Here is a 16,823-nt window from a genome sequence, read left to right on the forward strand (position 1 = left end):
ATAAAATCGCCTTTATTTAGTCGGCTCGAATGTGGGGGGGGGGGGGAGAGGCCGAGCTCGCTCGCTCGCCTCCTCCTGATCGGGAGGCAAGCGGGGAGGGCGGGCGCCAAGGACTGCAGGGGCTCTCGGGAAGGGCCGCCCAGCCCCCTCCCGGCCGCGGCCAAAGCGGGTCCCGGGGGAGGGGGGCAGACACAGCCGAGCGGCTCCCCGGCGCCAAGACCCCCGCGGGGAGGAGGACCCCGCCCCCCCCCCCCAGGCTGGGCAAGCGCCGCTCTTCGGACGGGGAGGGGAGGGGAGGGGAGAGGAGGAGCGGCAGTGCGCCTGCGCGGGGGGAGTCCCGGCCGCCACGACGCCGCTTGCCGCGCCGCCCCCCTCGGCCCGCCCTCCGCCGGCGCCATGTCTGGGGTGCAGCGCATGAAGGTGGCCAACGAGCGGCACAGCAAGAGCATCACGCAGCGGGGGGGGCTGCACCGCGCCCCGGTAAGCGCAGCGGGGGGGGGGAAGGGGGCGGGACGGGACGGGGGGGGCCGCCGCTGCTGCTGACGCGCTGCCGCTGTGCCTTTTGCCCAGGCGCCCCAGGAGGACAAAGCCCCCGTCGGGCCGTGGCTCCTGGCCCTCTTCGTCTTCGTCGTCTGCGGCTCAGGTAGGAGGGGAAGCCGCGGGCACGCTGCTCCCGGCCAGCGGAGCTCCACCGGGCCCTCCGGCGCCGGGGCAGGCCTCTCGGGTGGAGCCGCGCGGCCCTGGGGCCCGCCCCAATCCCCAGGCTGGTCCCCGAGGCTTCAGCCCCCTTGCCCCATGGCTTGGTCCCTCGAGCCCACCCCGCTTCCCACTTGAGTAGTTAGCATCTCGAGAGTCCTCTTGAGAGCTACGCTTTTCCTTGCAACCTGTACAACCACCTTGACAGGTAGGCCACAGTGGAGGTGAGAGGAGACGGCTGGCCACTTCTCTTCCTTCCTGGCCACCCGAGGAGGGCAAGGTCTCCCTTTGGTCACCGCAGACTTTCTTTCTGTTCTTTTCCTAGCTATCTTCCAGCTCATCCAGAGCATCCGACTTGGAGGCTGATGAGGGTTCAGGACAAGCTGCCCCCGTCTTCCTCCTCCTCCTCCTCCTCTCAAGAAACTGGACTGTTTTTGGGCCCCCCCGGGCCCCTCTGTCTCTTTCTCTGTGCTGCCGAGAGCTGACCTTTCTCCCTGCCCACCCGGGCGGGGGCTGCGGAGGCCTCCCCTGCTGGCCAGCTTCCCAGGGACAGGGCTGCATCAGTGCCTGCAGTGGAACCCTTGGGTGAGGGATGCAGTTGTCCTGGAGGGTGTGAGAAGTCTGTGAAATCGGCAGCTGGTTGTCCTCTGCTCTCCTCTGCAGCCAATCATCAGATTAAAAAATGCCCCTTCTTGAAATCTTTGCAAGAAACCGAGTCCGTCTGAATTTCTCACAGCAAAGCCGTGACGTTTCTCCGAAGTAAGAGAGCTTTTCGCTCTTGCTGATCAAGTGGGAGGCCGTGGCCTTTTAGAGAGCCAAATGAAGCCTCGTCCTAAAGAAGCTTCCCCGAGTCGGGGCTCGTTTTCTGCAGCGGCAAGGCGGCTGCATCTACCCGGAAGGCTCCAGACAGTGGCCGGGGGAGGAGGTGGGCCAGGGCAGCATCCCGCTTAAGAGTGTGCAGTTGGGACTGTGGGCCAGTCAAGCTCCTCTCAGCCTAAGCAGGCACAGATGGCCCACGGTTGCCTCCATCCAAGCTCAAACCAGGGCCAACCTTGCCTAAGTCTCTTGGGGTCTTTACTGGGGGGAAAGGCCCAGCATGATGCTCGTCATGAACCTATTTTGTCCACTCTTCTGTCTCACCCAGTATCACGGCAGCCTTTTGGCAGGAGGTGAAATGCCCCTTCGATATTCAGAATACCATCAACTTTGGCAAGCAGGGCAGAGACTTTAGTCTACGACAGAGGTGGCCAAACTGTAGGTCTCCGGATGTCCATGGACTACAGTTCCCATGAGTCCCTGTCAGGACATGCATCTACCCCAGGTCTACGACGCTACCTGGCTTTGGCAGGCAGAGCTCATTCCAAATGGGCCACCAGCTTAAGGTGGAGGATGGGGTTGCGGTTCCAAGTGTGAAGGGAATGGAGCATCCTGGCCACTCACTGAGCCCTCAGAAGCAGTGCGCCCCTAGAACAGCTGTAGATCTACCCTGTGCCTCTCACCGCCCCTAATGCTGATTCGTGCACTTGAGTGCGCCTCTGATCAGCCGCTTGCCAGATGTTGGGGGGGGGAATTGGGGGAAAGGCCGGCTGCAGCCCGTGGGCCGAGCTCCGCTGTTGGTTGTGCGTAAACCAGGGCAAAAGTAGCGCTTCTAAGGTGAAATCCAAAGCCCAGAGCGCCATGTCTCCCATAAGGACCCCTCCCCCGGGGCGGAAGAACCAGGAGCCGCTCTAGGCCTCTCTGCAGGCGGGGCCCTCTCTATGGGCTTCCGGTTGGGGGGCGGGAGAGGAAGCGGCGGGCCGGAAGTACCTTCGGTCCTAGCCCCTGCCCTCCCACGCTCTGATCCGGGCTCTCGCAACTCCTCTCCTCCTGATTGGCTCCCTGCCGTCGAGCGGCCGGACGTGACGTCTTAGTGGAGGCGCAGTTTCCGGCGGGAGAGCGAGAGCGGCGGAGGAGGGCTGCGCGGCCGGGGCGCGATTCCTCCACGCGGGTTGGGCGGCCCCGATCCCGGCTCCCGCTCAGGTAGAGGTGGCCAGCGAGGGCCCCTGGAGGGACCGGGGTCGCCAACTCCAGGGGGGAATCTCCTGGGGAGGGCGGGGGCCTCCCTCTCGGACACGGGGCCGGACGCGGGGCCCAGCGGGAGGTGCGGCGACCTTGCCCTGCGTGTCCGGGGTGGGGATTTCCTGGAGCCTGGGGGAAGGTGGGCTGCGCGGGCGCCGAGCCCGCCCCCGTCCGAGCCTCTCCGGGAGATCTCAAGCCCCGTCTCCGGCTGCTTGGGGGAGGAGACAGGATTACCAAACCCTGGAGGGTTCTGCTGCTGACTCTGGGTTGAAAAGCCCCACAGATTGGGGGGAGGGGGCCTGCAGAGAGTCAGAGGAGCCCAGCAGGATATCAAGTGGCAGAGTCCACCCTCCAAAGGGGCCTTTTGCTTCACCTGGAGAGCAGCTCTAATTCCGGGCAGTTTGAAAGCCTTTGTGTGTGCTAGGTCTGCTTCCGGTTTACAGCAATCCTATGAATTTACATCCTCCCAACCGCCCTATTGATAGCAGCCTTGCTTAGGTTTGGCAAACTACCACACATTTATTTGGGCACCTTTAAAAAGAAATTATTGAAACATTTATACTCCATCTTTCCTCATAGTTCATTTCAAAAACTGTTTGCTTATTTGTTTCTTGATGAGGAAGAGGTACAAGGCATCTTCATAGAGCGTAAGCAATGTCCGTCAAAGGCCCTGGATCTGAGTTGTTTTCTGTAACCCAGAGGGTTGGACCAGTGGGTGATAATTAATTCAAAAGAATTTTTGGTTAGACATCTGGAAGAAGTTCCTGACAGTTAGACCATTTGTCAATGGAATAGGCTTCCTTGAACAGTGGTGGGTTCTTTGGAAGTTTTAAAGCAGAGACTAGATAGCTGTCTGACAGTAATCCTGGTTTTGTGAACTTAGGCAGATTGGGAGTGGGTGGGCAGGAAGGGTTGTCTCAATGCTTGGCTCTTGTGGCCTTTTCTTGCATGCCCAGTGAAATGTCAGTCGCCACTTTGAGGTTGAGAGGTGAATTTCCTTGGTCAGACTGGCCAGGGATTCTTGTTTTCTTGGAGGGGGTATCATGTGGGTATGAAATTGGGGTCACTGTGGGTGAGAGGATAGTTGTGAGTTTCCAGCATTCCTCAGGAGGTTGGACTAGATGATCCTGGAGGTCCCTTCCAACTCTGTGGTTCTATGATCTGACATGATGGAGTCTTTGTTCCAACCTATTGGTGATGATATTGGATTAACTCTTTTTCTCTCACCTGCTTTGCAGTAGTTACCTTCCTGTCTCAATGGGGGACAGTGATGATGAATATGATCGCAGGCGCAGAGACAAATTCCGACGGGAGCGGAGTGACTATGACCGCTCTCGTGAACGCGATGACAGACGGCGAGATGACTGGAGTGACAGGTGGGTTTAAAGATTAGGGCTGGCAGTCAGGAAGATGGGTGAGTTGTCCTCTGTCTTGGGGAGTCTTTCCTGTTCTGTGCTTTCACTCCAGGAATTCAGGTAAATTCTTTGTTCTGTTTTGACTTAGTCATTTATATAATCAGCACGAGGAATAATCTTGCAGGTTTGGATTAAGAACTTTGGGCCTCAGAGGAGGGCAGTATATAAATATAGGAAAGAAATAAGATAAACATTTTCAGAATTGGAACCATAAGCAAATATTCACTAATTTGGCCTTTTTGTCACAGAGTACAGAGTGACAGTTATGCTTCCTATAATCTGTGTACCTCTTACTCTCAGGGAGTGGGATAGGGGCCGAGAGCGGCGGAGCAGGGGAGAATACCGTGATTATGACCGGAACCGACGAGAGCGGTTCTCCCCACCGCGCCATGAGCTGAGCCCACCACAGAAGCGGATGCGACGGGACTGGTAGGTGGCTCTGCCTCCCCAGATTGCTCCTCTGTTTCTCATCCTGCCTTAGGTAGGTTCTGTCTCCCAATGAGCATCGAGCCTAGCATGTATGCGTGAGGCTGTCACTACGTTTGGTCGATCCTCAGGCAGGGCATGAGAGGGGTAGCTGTCCCCTCATATTTATTTCCCGCATTGGACATCTCCAGGCTGCCTGTCGCTGCTTTTGTTAACTTTTGCTAGTCTCCGGTAGCTTCGTCTTCTTTTTTTTTTACAGCTGTGTGTCAGCTCTGTCAGTTGTAACCTGTGGCAACAAATTCCGGAAGATAATTATGTGTAGCATGATGATGAAAAAAGGCCTCAAGGCACAGCATGTTTGCAAAGCCAGTTGTTGTAAAAACAAAGAAACAAACCCCCTCCGCTCCAATTCATGTCATGGTTCTCTCCCAGTCCTTTTGAGGAAGTTTTTTATGCCCCCTCCTCCAATTTCCACAGGGATGAGCACACAGCCGACCCTTATCACAGTGGCTATGAGATGCCCTATAGCGGGGTCTCCACTGGCCCCACCTATGGACCTCCCCAACCTTGGGCCCACCCTGAAATGCACGTGGCTCAACATCACATCTTGCCCATCCAAGCCAGGTAAGTGGATTCCTCTCAGCAGGTTCCATGAAGCCTCCTGCTTGTTATCCACCCCAAACATTTTGAGATTGTGGTTTTGAGCCGCAAATTTTATTTTTGTCTAAAGTTTGGCTGTTGGCCCCTCTAAGAGCCCCAAATGGTTGCAGGCACAAGGACAATTCAGTGATGAACTGGACAAGTGCATCTGGGAAATTCTTTTCTCATCTGTTTGGCTTCTTTCATTTCAAGCACTCAAAGCAGTTTCTAGTCTTAAACGGCAGCCTACAACTTAACAGCATATTGTATTGTTATTTCTTTGTTTAGCCAAGATTTGAAGGGATTTTAATCTGATTGCTTAGTCCACAATATTTCAATCCTAAACACCAAGAACTTGAGTATTCAGGAAGTGCTGCTGGGTAAGGAGGAGTGAATTGTTTATATTAAATAAAAATGGGGGGAAGGGAAGAGAAGAGAGAAGCAGGAGCATACAGTTTATTTCCTTTTAGAGCCCTGGGGCGGGGGGGGGGGGATGAAGCCTGATGTAATACCAGCAGCAAGGCAAAGAGTCTACAATAAGTGCTTCATAAAATCCCCCATTTCTCTGTTTCGGAGCTCTGTGCCAGGGGCCAAACAAGCTCTCCCCGGCCAGATGGAAATTTCTCCCCTGCTGCTGGTAGATGCAGGCCCTTCAGCACTGGGGATTCTCTGGTAGCAGACTCGGGGCCTTGGGTCAGAGATAGTGACATGCTGGCTGTTCAGAGGTGGCGATGGGGACACACATTGTTGCTGGCATATCTCTAGCAAACTCCTGAATACTTGAAAAAGGCTGCAGAATTTTATTGGGTAGAAAGCCACTTCCCCTCAGGAGCCATTGAAGTATGAGAGCATATTTGCATTGCTCTCTTCCCAGGCTGGGGAACATCGCAGAGGTGGACCTGGGCATTGCCCCACCCGTCATGAAGAGTTTCAAGGAGTTCCTCCTCTCCCTGGATGATTCTGTTGATGAGACGGAAGCTGTGAAGCGCTACAACGACTACAAACTGGACTTCCGGCGCCAGCAGATGCAGGACTTCTTCTTGGCCCACAAGGATGAAGAGTGGTACGTCTCCCGTGGGCTGGGCCACCTGCTTTTGTGGAGAGAGGCGTGGCACAAGGCGGGGAGGGAGGGGTTTGCTCAGCCTTTGCCGCCAACTCTGAGCAGCTGGAAAAAGAGTGAAGCCCTCAGAGCAGGGGAGGTTGACAGTCAGCCATGAAAAGCGGTCACAGGTGCCCCTTCCCCCTCCTGGAATGGTGCTTCTGCTGCTGCTGCAGTGAGCTCCTTGGAAGCGAAAATGCAGCAATTCAGAACTGTGCCAGAAGCTTCTGTGGCTAAGTTCATAATTGCAGGAAGGTTTTCCATCTTGCCGTGTCTTCTTTGGTGTTCCTTGACATTTCTCTGACTGGCAGATTAAAAGTTGTGGAACTAGGTGGGAATGATGAGGCGTGGAGAGGCTGTGGCCCTATGGACATTTGCCTGAGAATAAATCCCACGGGATAGAGGGACTTATTTGGGGGTCAGGATGTGTGGAATTGCAGCGTGGATTCCGTAGGTGGAGTTACTTTCCCTCCTCCCATCCTCCACCTGCAGGGGCCTCTTCTCTGGACCCTTGTGTTGACGAGAGTGAGAACCTGACCCCTGTCCTGAGGGCCACGAAATATCTGACTGCCACGGCAGCCAGAGGACCATGCACCACTCGGGGGGGGGGGTGCACCTGGGTCTGAGGCGAGCAGCGCTGTCAGGGGCTTGAGGGCTGGTTGAGGAAGAGACACCTGCTGAGAACACTGAACATGGCCCTGGCTCGAGGCAAAAGATTTTCCTGTGGGCCTTGACTCTGGCACGGTGTCTGGTCTAACTCAGGCTGTACCCGTGCAGAACTTCTATGTGGTTTGGGTCAAGATGGTAAATCCCCTTTTTGGAAGATGTATTTTTGCTAAATGTGAAATCTGCTCCTGTACTTTGAGGCTTACTAAGTGTTGCATGGGCACACACAATGTGAGCTAAGCTGTTGCTGGTCATTGGGGGAGTCAGGCGTGGCTCTGTGGGGCTCCCATCATTTGTGGATCTCCCGCTAGGCAGCTGCCGCACGTGGACCAGCCAAGACTCCCAGCTAGGAAGGTTGGGAGGCAGGCGAGGTGTGGGTGAGGCCCGTGGGGAGGGGGCAAGAGTCAAGGGGAACAGCTTTCCCTGCAGCACTCAGTTTCTCGGGGTGTGGCCATTCCGGAGGCTGCAGGGTCAAGGGAGCAGGAAGGAAGGGTTTTGTGTCGCCTCCCGAATGGGTCGTGTGTGCTCAGGACACCTGCCAAGCCCCACCTGGTTTTCTTGGCTCTGTTTGGCAGCTGGTCTCCCTCTCCTGCAGGCCTGAAATGCCCAAGGTGAGCATTTCGTTTTCTAGCAAAGCAGACTGGGGAGTACTTGTTGCCCTCTGGTCTGGGAGAGGCGCTGTCAGGCTCAAAGTCAGATTTAAATAGGACTGATTTTGTCCACAATTAACGTGTGCATTGCGAGCTCTGAGTTATAAATGTTAAATCACAACCTGATTGTGTTGCTCACCCTGGGTTGACTGTGGGAGACAGTTTCTCTTCGTGTTATATGCTGCTTTTGTTGGCCACAAAAATAGCGTTTTCTCTTTTCAGCGCTTATATTTTCCTACCTCCCAGATGGCTAAAGCGAAGGGAGGCATCCTCAGGTGTTCCAGGGTGCAGCTCTCTGTTCTCTTCCCAGCACTTGTGCTTGGCCAAAACAAAGGCATTTATACTTTTAAGCTCTCATACTTTAGTTTTATAAGCTCAGCTGTACGAGATGCAGTTTATGTTTTTGTAGAAGATAGAAATAAAGTAAGCTTAGAAAATACTGCAGGTATTTTGATGTTTCCAAGAATGTCTGTTTTTTCTCCCAAGGCTTCAAAGTATCTGGAGGCTTGCATCCCCCCCCCCCCCCATCTCCCCTTCCCTGGGTTTCTCAGTCTGGAATGAAGCTGGTCTCTGGAATCTGATCATCCGTTTTGTCCCAGCCATGAGATCCCCCACCCCCAAAAGGGGAACTGGGTCCCGTCTGCCCGTCAGAATGGGGTCTCCCCATTCTCAGGGTTTGGGGTGCTAAGGTGAAGGTTCCCACCCAAAGAAGGGAGGGGTCCTTTGGAAAAGGTTTGGGGGAAGAAAGGTTTTCTGTGGCAGTGGGTGTGGCTGCAACCCGAGGGGCATCAGGGGGGCAGCTCTCCCACCCGGGGCTTGTCAGGCTACTGGGGGCTGGCGTAGCTGTCACTTACTTTTTAACCGTTTTGATTTCCTTTTCTAGTCTTTTTGTTCTGTTCTGGATGTTAACTGAAATAACGTGGCCTTTTCTCCCCTCCTCCCAAGAGCCTGTCACAGGAGACTCCAAATCTCAGCCGTCCTCAGCCTGGAGAATCCATAAATAAGCCCAACCACCCAAGAGCCTTGCCTTCTTCTTTTTTTTCTCCTTCCTCTCTCTGCTGGCGGTGACGTTTTTTCTTCCTCGGAGTGCAGGCAGTCAGGGCGCTCACTGTGCACAATGCAGTGACTAGCTGAGTGTTTCCGGTCAGGAGGTAGCCAGGGCAGGGATGCCGCGGGCCCGCTGCCTTCTCGGGGGCCGGCCCTGCGGCCCAGCAGCAGAGAGGCCAGGCTTGGTAAACCTTTTTTTTATTTTTTCTTAAATACCCACTGAAGAAAACTCTTCGCTTGGAAGGCTTGGAGTGTGACCCCCTTGAGTGTATGTATGCCGTGTTGTCTTCTTAAATCAGAGCTGAGAAAAAAAATTCTAAACCCGTGTCTTGTACTTTGCAAGATGGAATGGTAGACGGTGTGCTTTGATCTTTGGTGTGTTAATTCCCCTCCCCGTCAGAGCTCTCCCCAACATTGGCTGATCACCTCCTCCCTGGCTGGGTTCATGTAGGCAGGGTGGCCTTGCTGGAAGGCCTGCCCCCTTCCCCATCTTGCTCAGCAGCACCCCTCCCCCCCCCCAAGGAGCCATGTCTGGGGGGCCCATCTCCCCACAGCCTCTCCCTGCCTGAGAGGCCCCTACTCATCCAGAAGGGGGCGGGGGAGCACAACTCTGGCGTGGGGCCCATCTGGCTTCTGCTGGGTGGGTGGAGGAGCCACGTAAGGGACTGGTAGGGGGTTGGATGCAGGAGCTCCGGCCCTGAGTCTCCAGAGAGAGGGGAAGGCGCAGAGCAAAAGAGGAGGCAGGCTGGGGTGGGCTGGGGGAGAGACAAAAGGAGGACAAGAGGCTAGCCTGTCCCTCTCCTCGCTGGCCTTCTCACATTTCTCAGGGGGTCTTTCTCCTCCTGAATGACACAGCCCTCCCAGGAGAAAAAGCCAGAAGGGAAGAGCTGAAATGAAGTTAACCCCCCCTCCCCACAAACTGTCGTTGCCCCTTTGGCTTAGCAAGCCAACTGCAGCGGGGCTGGGGGGGGGGGGGCGGCTGCCCCTAGAGGTGCCCTATCCGCCCTGCCGACAGTCAGCCTCTTCTGGCAACCCCCCTGGCCCCCCCAGTCCGTCTCCACGGAAGAAAGTGGCGCTTGGGGTGTCTCCCCCCCCCCAACACCTCCCTTGCTTTGCATGTGTGGCTAATGGATGGAGGGCTCTGAGCCTTCAGCTGCCCTGGGCCTGATGCCCCTCTCCTTCCTCCCTGCCTTTTTTCTCTGTTTCTTCCGCACTCCTCCCTCCCCACTCCAGGTTCCAGTCCAAGTACCACCCGGACAAAGCCGGGCGGAGGAAGCAGGAAGCTCAGAATGCTCTCCAGAATCGGCTCAGCGTCTTCCTCTACCTCATGGAGAATGGCTGGTTTGAGAACTTGCAGCTAGACATAGACAAAGCCAACGCCATCATCAAAGTCCTGGACGCTGGTAGGCCATGCCCCCCCCCCGCCCCCCCGGGCCAGCTTTGGTGGGAGATGAACTCGAACCTCTGGCATGCCCAGCAGCTGCTCTGCCCCTCAGGCCCGGTTCTCTTTCTGCAGCGGTCATCAAGATGGAAGGCGGGACAGAGATCGACCTGAAAATCCTGGATCAGGAGGAGGAGGAGGAGCGCCAGGAGAAGGCGGAGCCTGGGAAGAAGGAAGATGGCCGCCTGCCCGACCCCGAGCGCAAAGGGGCCGAGAAGGACGACAAGAAGGAGGAGGCCAAGAAGGTCCTGGCGGCGGGAAGGGCAGCAGGCCTCACCCAGGGCTCCTTGTGGCAGTGCTGCCAGGGGCATCAGGCTTCCTGTCGCTCCCCTTCCTCTGACCTCTGCCTGTCCCTCTTCTAGACCAGTGATGAGCGTGAGGCGGCCGAAGACAAAGCCAAGAAGTCCTCGGAAGAGGATGAAAAAAAGACAGAGAAGAAAGAAGAGCCAGACAGAGAAGCCAAGAAGGTGCGCTCCAAGCCGTTCGCGCTCTGGCTGGGTGTCGGTAGTGGGGGTCTGGCTGGGTGGTGAAGAAGCCCCAGCTGGGATTATTGGGGGAGGGGCGAGAAGAGCTGAAGGGGTTGGCCACAGCTCTCCTGGCTGGGGCAAGGGAGGCCAGACCCCTGAACTGAAATTAGTTACAGAAAGCAAACTAAGGCATGCCGATCTGCTGCTAATTTTGCTGAAGGCATCCCTGGGGCATCTCTTGCAGAGCCAGCTGGGTCACGCCCCTGTGGGTCTCAGGAGGGGCAGCAGCAGCTGTGGGTGGCTCCTGGCCAGGGATAGGTAGGCAGGAGGGCAGAGAGCTGCTCAGCCGATGTGATGCGGAAGTTTCTGCTTGGCAGGCCGGCCACCAACGCAAGCGGAAGCGCAGTGGGGACGACAGTTACGACGAAGGCAGTGTTTCCGAGTCGGACACCGAGTCGGAGGGCCGGCACCGGGAAGAGGACAAGGAGGGTGAGGCAGGGAGCTCAGGGCTGGGAGGGGCTCTCGACTTGAATAAAGCGCGGCCTAACCAGCCCCCTCCTGCTGCCCGCAGGGGAGAAGCCCAAGGAGGAGAAGGCAGCCGCAGATGGCGAGGAGCCCCCCAAAGCCAAAGAGAAGGAGGGGGAGCCCAAGCCCCGCCCCCTGCACAAGACCTTCTCTCTCTTCATGCGCAACATCGCCCCCAACATCTCCCAGGCTGAGATCGTGTCGGTGAGGTTGGGGCTCCATCAGAGACCTCTGGGGGGTGGGGAGGCTGCCTGGTAGTGGCCAGGGATTGTCCAGGGGCACCTGGCATCTGTTTGCAGGGTGCCATCCTGTTTCCCCCCTCCCAGCAGCCTGCTTGATGATTCAGGACCCCAGGGGCGGAGGGGGGGGCGTCTGTCTGACCTCTAGAGCTCCTTTTGCTTCTTCTCCAGCTCTTCAAGAAGAGCCCTGGGTTCATGCGTGTGGCTCTGGCCGACCCCCAGCCAGAAAGGAGGTAACCGGATTCCTTCTGCTCCCTTCCTCCCTGGCTCCATTCACTGGGAGGACACCATGTGGGCTCCTGGCCCTCGGCCTGCTCTTCTGGTCATGGGGTGGCCATCCGACTGAATCGGGCCCCATGGCAGGCTGCCAGTGGCTGTCCTTGGCATGGCGGGCATCCGTGGTCATAGGATCGGGAGATGAAAATCTACCCTGTTATAGTTGAAGTCAACAAACACAGTCAAATTTCCAGTCCTGCACCATCTCTGGTCAATTATTCAGTAATTATTAGTTGACCTTAGCCTACCTTGCAAGATGGTTGTGATGGTAAGATGAGAGACACTTCCATAAGCTGTGTCAAAGGAAGGGAATGGTTGGCAGGAAACTCAGGAGAAGCTCATTGGAGGCTCATATCAAACTGGGCGGTGGGAGGCCTAATGTGAGCCATTCCCATTTCAGGTTTTTCCGAAGAGGCTGGGTTACCTTTGATCGGAGCGTCAACATCAAGGAAATCTGCTGGAACCTCCAGAACATGAGGGTAAATCTGAGTGGGAGACATACCTTTGGGCCCTCTCAGTTGAGACGCTTGGCTGATGCTGTTAGAAGCAACTATGAGTAGTTCAAAAAGGAGATCAAGTCCAGGAAACCAGCTTTTTTGCAGACGACACTCTGCTTTGCCTAATAAACAATTTGTTCCAGAACTGGCAAGGCCTGCTGCAGGAACTGGGGGTGGGATCTCTATTTTATGTAAATAAATTAAGAGAAAGAGGAGATTCTAATCTTTAGTACAACAAAATTTGAATCCAGTAGACCCTTTAAGACCAACAAGGATTTATTCAAGGCGAGAGCTTTTGAGTGCACGCACTCTTCTTCAGACTAAATGGAAGAAGGATCAGAGTACAGATAGAAGGCAAAAGTAAATTAGTGGCAAATTAGTAAACTGTGTCATAACATCCAAATAACATACTGCATAATTTGGTTGGTAGGGGCTTCTTCTCACCTCCGCAGATACCCTATAAGGGGAGGGTTGTGGCTTCTGGATCTGGATCTCTGTTGGTCACATCCCAACTTAAAAGAATCTTTCTATAAGTTTCTGGGAATTCTGGAAGCGCTTGGCTCAATCCTGAAGCCTCCCATTGCACCCAGTGTCCTTAAGACATGTTCCTGGATGCGACAGAAGCACACTCTTGAAAATGTCAACCTCAGATACACACCCTGGACCTTAAACGGCCACAAGGGAACGGGGACAAGGAGTTTGCCTCTCAGGCTGCTGAGATTGTGGCCGTCAGACTTTCCTAGCTTGTGACTGATGTGATTAATCTGTTGAAATAACATTTTATAACAAGGCATTAAAAAACGTACCGGGGAAGAGGGGTCTGTGGAGCTCAGTTCCCTGCGGGGTCCTCTCTTCCAGCTGCGGGACTGTGAGCTGAGCCCGGGGGTGAATCGTGACCTCACACGGCGCGTCCGCAACGTGAACGGCATCACGCAGCACAAGCAGATCTTGCGCAATGACATCAAGCTGGCAGCCAAGCTGATCCACACTCTGGACGACCACACCCAGCTGTGGGGGGCCGGAGAGCCCCGCCCCACCACGGAAGTCTCGGTTTGTGGGGGACAGGCCTCGGGGGCGGGAGGCCCTGTTCACACCCTGGGCCACCGCAGAGCTTTTCTCCGCCTTAGTCTGTTGAGAGGCCGCCCCAGATAGAAAAGGGTGGGGTGAGAGCCCTTGGCTGGTCTTTCTCTCGCAGGCGGAGGGAGCGTCGGCCCCAACCGCCACCTCTGGCAGGCCGCTCTCCTAGTTCCTGCAGGGATTGCCTCAGCACCTGCGTTAGGCTGAGCAGAGCTGCTAGCCGGAAGAACTGGGCTGCACCTCGTCTCTCACTCTGGTTCTCTTCTCCACCCCCCTCCTTTCTCAGAGTTTACCTTCCCAGAATCCCATCCTCAAGAACATCACCGACTACCTGATTGAGGAGGTGAGCGCAGAGGAGGAGGAGCTGCTGGGCAAAAGCGGGGAGCCTTCTGAAGAGCCCCCCAAGGAAGGGAATCCAGCCGAGATCAATGTGGAGAGGGACGAGAAACTTGTCAAGGTGATTCTGCTGCTGCTGCTGCCCCCCTCCTGAGGCTGGGGAGGCCTCTGGCTGGGCCCATCGGGAACCACCGTCCCTGCTTTCTCCCGTCAGGTGCTGGACAAGCTGCTCCTGTACCTCCGGATTGTCCACTCTGTGGACTATTACAACACCTCCGAGTACATCAACGAGGACGAGATGCCTAACCGTTGTGGGATCATCCATGTGCGAGGGCCCATCCCCCCGAACCGTGTCACCCACAGGGAAGGTGAGAGCAAGCACCGGGGCCTTTCTGGTCCCCTGGGACAGCTGCGGGTGCTCTTGCCCACCCGGCCGGCCTTCCAGTGCGGGCGGGGACGCAACCGGAGGGCGGTGGAGGTCTTTGTGGTGGCTCCAGTCCCACGTGCTTCCTTTCCCCCAGAAGCCAGAAAGACCTGACGCTGCTGGGCAGGTTGGTATTTTGATCACAGCAGGACTTGCAAGCTCTAGCAAAGTGGGCTCTGCCAGGGTGGCAGTAAGTGCCCCACCAACTCCCCTGTGGGGCAGAAGTCTGGCACCTGAGAGGTGGTCGAGTGGGGCCCAGCTGGCAGCGCCTGTCCCTTGCCTGCTTGGTGGAGGGTGATTCCATTGGTGGCCTGCGTAGCATTTGGGCCTGTTCCTGTCGAGGAGTGCTGTGTCCCTGGCCCCAGTGACTTCTGGGAGGGGAGCTGGCCAGACCTCCTCTCCTACTGGCACCATCCTCTGTGTCCCTCTTCCTTCAGTGGCTGAGTGGGAGAAGACCTTCGAGGAGAAACTGACACCCTTGTTCAGCGTCCGGGAGTCCCTCTCGGAGGAAGAGGCCCAGAAGATGGGCAAGAAGGACCCCGAGCAGGAGGTGGAGAAGTTTGTGACGGCCAACACCCAGGAGCTGGGCAAGGACAAGTGGCTGTGTCCACTCAGCGGGAAGAAGTTCAAGGTAAGGCCCCCTTCCCTGCCCCCCAGTGCTCCCGGGGGGAGAAGCCAAGTTCACCAGAGTCGCTTTTCCCCACCCCCCAGGGCCCCGAATTTGTGCGCAAGCACATCTTCAACAAACACGCGGAGAAGATCGAGGAGGTGAAGAAGGAGGTGGCGTTCTTCAACAACTTCCTGATGGACGCCAAGAGGCCTGCCCTGCCCGAGCTCAAGCCCAACCAGCCCCTGGTTCCTGGACAGGGTCAGTGGGAGCGGCACGGGCTGTCAGGGAAGGGGCGGGCTGGGGAGGCCCTGCCACTCAAGGGCTTCGCATTCTGCCTGCTGTGCCCAGCCTGGGCCAGATGAGTGGGCTGCCCACAAAGAGCCGTGGGGCTTGCTGAAGGTCCTGCTGGAGTATTGGGCGGCTGCTGATGCGAGGGTGCTCTTGAGGCCACGGCAGACCCCCCCCCCCTCCCAGGACAGTGATGGATAAGGGGCCACGGAGAGCACCGCTATCCTCAATGTCATTTAGCACACGCAGTCCCCGCCCTGCAGCATCGGCTCCCGGCCTTGGTTGTCAGCCGGCTCTTCCTTTGGCTTCTGCAGGCCTGGCTCCCGGGTTGCCCTACCCCCCGCAGGCCCCCCAAGGCTTGATGCCCTACGGACAGCCTCGCCCACCCATCCTGGGCTATGGAGGTATGTAGACCATGCTGGGGCCCCTCCCTGGACTTCCACAGGCTCTCTGGGAGCTGCTCTGGGTCTGTGCAGAGAGGTCTGCCTCCGGGGGCCTGGAGGAGGCCTTGGTTTCCTTCCAGGGTTGAAAGAGACGGGCAGGATGAGTCTGACTTCCAGCCTGTGGAACAGTCAGGGGTCCAGTCAGGTCTTCCTAGGTGTCCTTGCAGAGAACCGGAAGGCCCTTCCCTTCCCTCTGTGCTTGACGCCAGACTGTGCCTTGGAAGTGAGCCGTAGAAATGCAGCAGGGAGGGAGGCGAACGGGGCTGGAGAGGATCAGGGCCCTGCTGCCAAAACAGCCGTTCTTGGGAGGGGAGGGGTGTCTGATGGAGGCTTCTCGCAAAGTGGGACGGGGCGGTGGTCAGAGCCGTCCAGTCGAGGTTGGCCCGTCGGGGAGGCCCAGCGGCTGAAAACCTCTTGCTTGTTCTGTGGGTGTTTTGGCGACTGACCGCGCCAATGTGCTTGTCTCTCTGCACAGGGGCCCCTCCCTACCCACCAGCCCCCTATGCAGCCGGCAGGGGGAACTACGACACCTTCCGAGGGCAGGGCGGATACCTGAACAAGCCCCGGAACAGGTTGGTGCTGGTGGCGCTGGGGCCGGAGACGGCTGTCCGTTGTATAGAGCAGGGATCAGCAGCCCTTTACAATGCGGAAGCCAAGCTGTGGACACATTTGGAACAAGCAAAGAAAGCCCCTCCGCATAACTTCACCTCATCCTTAATGAGCATCCTGCGTAATAGTCTGTAGCTTCTATGGCCCACGCTGTGGTGTTGTGTTTTATTGGGAAGCAGCCTCCACGAGGCCGCACAATACCCTGGAGCAACACACATGCTTTGTTATAAACTGCGGGCATAAACCTGCCCCCTTTCCCTCCCCCTGAAGCATCGCCGGGCAGCCCTTTCTGTCCCAGGCCAATCGGAGCCTCCTGTTCTCTCCCGCCACAATGATGTCCCTTGGCCCCTAGCATGTTCTGGGCTGTCCTGCTTGGTGCTTGAGCTGCAGCTGCTGCTCCAGCCAGCAAGGCCTGGAGTCCTTTTGGCCGAAACAGGCGGTGGAGGGTCTGGGGCTGCAGCTCACTCCTGCTTCTCCCCCCAGGATGCTTCGAGGAGACCCGCGTGCAATCGTAGAATACAGAGACCTGGATGCCCCAGAAGATGTGGACTTCTTCTGAGTGAGATGCCCCCCACCCCCCAAGTGCTTCCCTGTAGAGGGGTGGGGTTTTCCAGTACAGCTCTCCTGGCCTCCGTGGGTTAATCTTCCCTCCCCTCTGTGTCCTGTTTTTTTGTACATTTCATTTCCTCAGTTCTAAATAGATTTCAATAAACTTTCCCATTTGGATGCCATTTTGTGGATATGGCTGTATAAAAGCATGCATATGCACCATGTGAATTTTGCAGGCTGATTCCGCGCAGCCCCTCCCCATGCTCCTGGCACAACTTGACTCTTGGTGGGGCAGGGAGGACCCTTGTGCACCCCCCACCCCCTGCATGCGGCCTTCCAGGCTTAG

General features: G+C 56.7%; 2 protein-coding genes across 5 annotated transcripts; both read left to right on the forward strand.

Moving 5' to 3' along the window:
- The first annotated feature begins 299 nt into the window (after positions 1 to 299).
- On the forward strand, positions 300 to 1,407 carry LOC143826384 (stress-associated endoplasmic reticulum protein 2-like). The gene is made up of 3 exons (XM_077315168.1): positions 300 to 480; positions 571 to 643; positions 1,022 to 1,407. Exons 1-3 carry the CDS (start codon positions 397 to 399, stop codon positions 1,060 to 1,062), a joined length of 198 nt encoding a protein of 65 aa, XP_077171283.1. The 5' UTR covers positions 300 to 396; the 3' UTR covers positions 1,063 to 1,407.
- Positions 1,408 to 1,435: 28 nt separating this feature from the next.
- On the forward strand, positions 1,436 to 16,659 carry SRRT (serrate, RNA effector molecule). Of its 4 annotated transcripts, none has more exons than XM_077315164.1 (20): positions 1,437 to 1,455; positions 3,993 to 4,130; positions 4,470 to 4,598; positions 5,073 to 5,219; positions 6,109 to 6,297; positions 9,930 to 10,099; positions 10,213 to 10,382; positions 10,500 to 10,604; positions 10,982 to 11,093; positions 11,176 to 11,333; positions 11,540 to 11,601; positions 12,045 to 12,123; positions 13,000 to 13,191; positions 13,505 to 13,675; positions 13,769 to 13,922; positions 14,416 to 14,609; positions 14,690 to 14,846; positions 15,191 to 15,280; positions 15,795 to 15,891; positions 16,412 to 16,659. In XM_077315164.1, exons 2-20 carry the CDS (start codon positions 4,012 to 4,014, stop codon positions 16,485 to 16,487), a joined length of 2,571 nt encoding a protein of 856 aa, XP_077171279.1. In that variant the 5' UTR covers positions 1,437 to 1,455; positions 3,993 to 4,011; the 3' UTR covers positions 16,488 to 16,659. The 4 variants fall into 4 exon arrangements, with proteins under 4 accessions (XP_077171282.1, XP_077171279.1, XP_077171280.1 ...); XM_077315165.1 differs by lacking the exon at positions 1,437 to 1,455 and adding an exon at positions 2,555 to 2,715; XM_077315166.1 differs by lacking the exon at positions 1,437 to 1,455 and adding an exon at positions 2,567 to 2,715 and having other exon boundaries at positions 3,996 to 4,130.
- The last annotated feature ends 164 nt before the right edge of the window (positions 16,660 to 16,823 follow it).

This window comes from Paroedura picta, chromosome 16 (genome assembly GCF_049243985.1).
Source record: "Paroedura picta isolate Pp20150507F chromosome 16, Ppicta_v3.0, whole genome shotgun sequence".
NCBI lineage: Eukaryota > Metazoa > Chordata > Lepidosauria > Squamata > Gekkonidae > Paroedura > Paroedura picta.

Excerpts from the sequence above, each read along its gene's own strand:
- SRRT (XM_077315164.1), top strand. The coding sequence starts at position 4,012 with ATGGGGGACAGTGATGATGAATATGATCGCAGGCGCAGAGACAAATTC. Across the intron at positions 5,220-6,108 it reads ATCTTGCCCATCCAAGCCAG|GCTGGGGAACATCGCAGAGG; the intron begins GTAAGTGGATTC and ends CTCTCTTCCCAG. Across the intron at positions 14,847-15,190 it reads GCCCCTGGTTCCTGGACAGG|GCCTGGCTCCCGGGTTGCCC; the intron begins GTCAGTGGGAGC and ends TGGCTTCTGCAG.
- LOC143826384 (XM_077315168.1), top strand. The coding sequence starts at position 397 with ATGTCTGGGGTGCAGCGCATGAAGGTGGCCAACGAGCGGCACAGCAAG. Across the intron at positions 481-570 it reads GGGGGCTGCACCGCGCCCCG|GCGCCCCAGGAGGACAAAGC; the intron begins GTAAGCGCAGCG and ends CCTTTTGCCCAG. Across the intron at positions 644-1,021 it reads CTTCGTCGTCTGCGGCTCAG|CTATCTTCCAGCTCATCCAG; the intron begins GTAGGAGGGGAA and ends TTCTTTTCCTAG.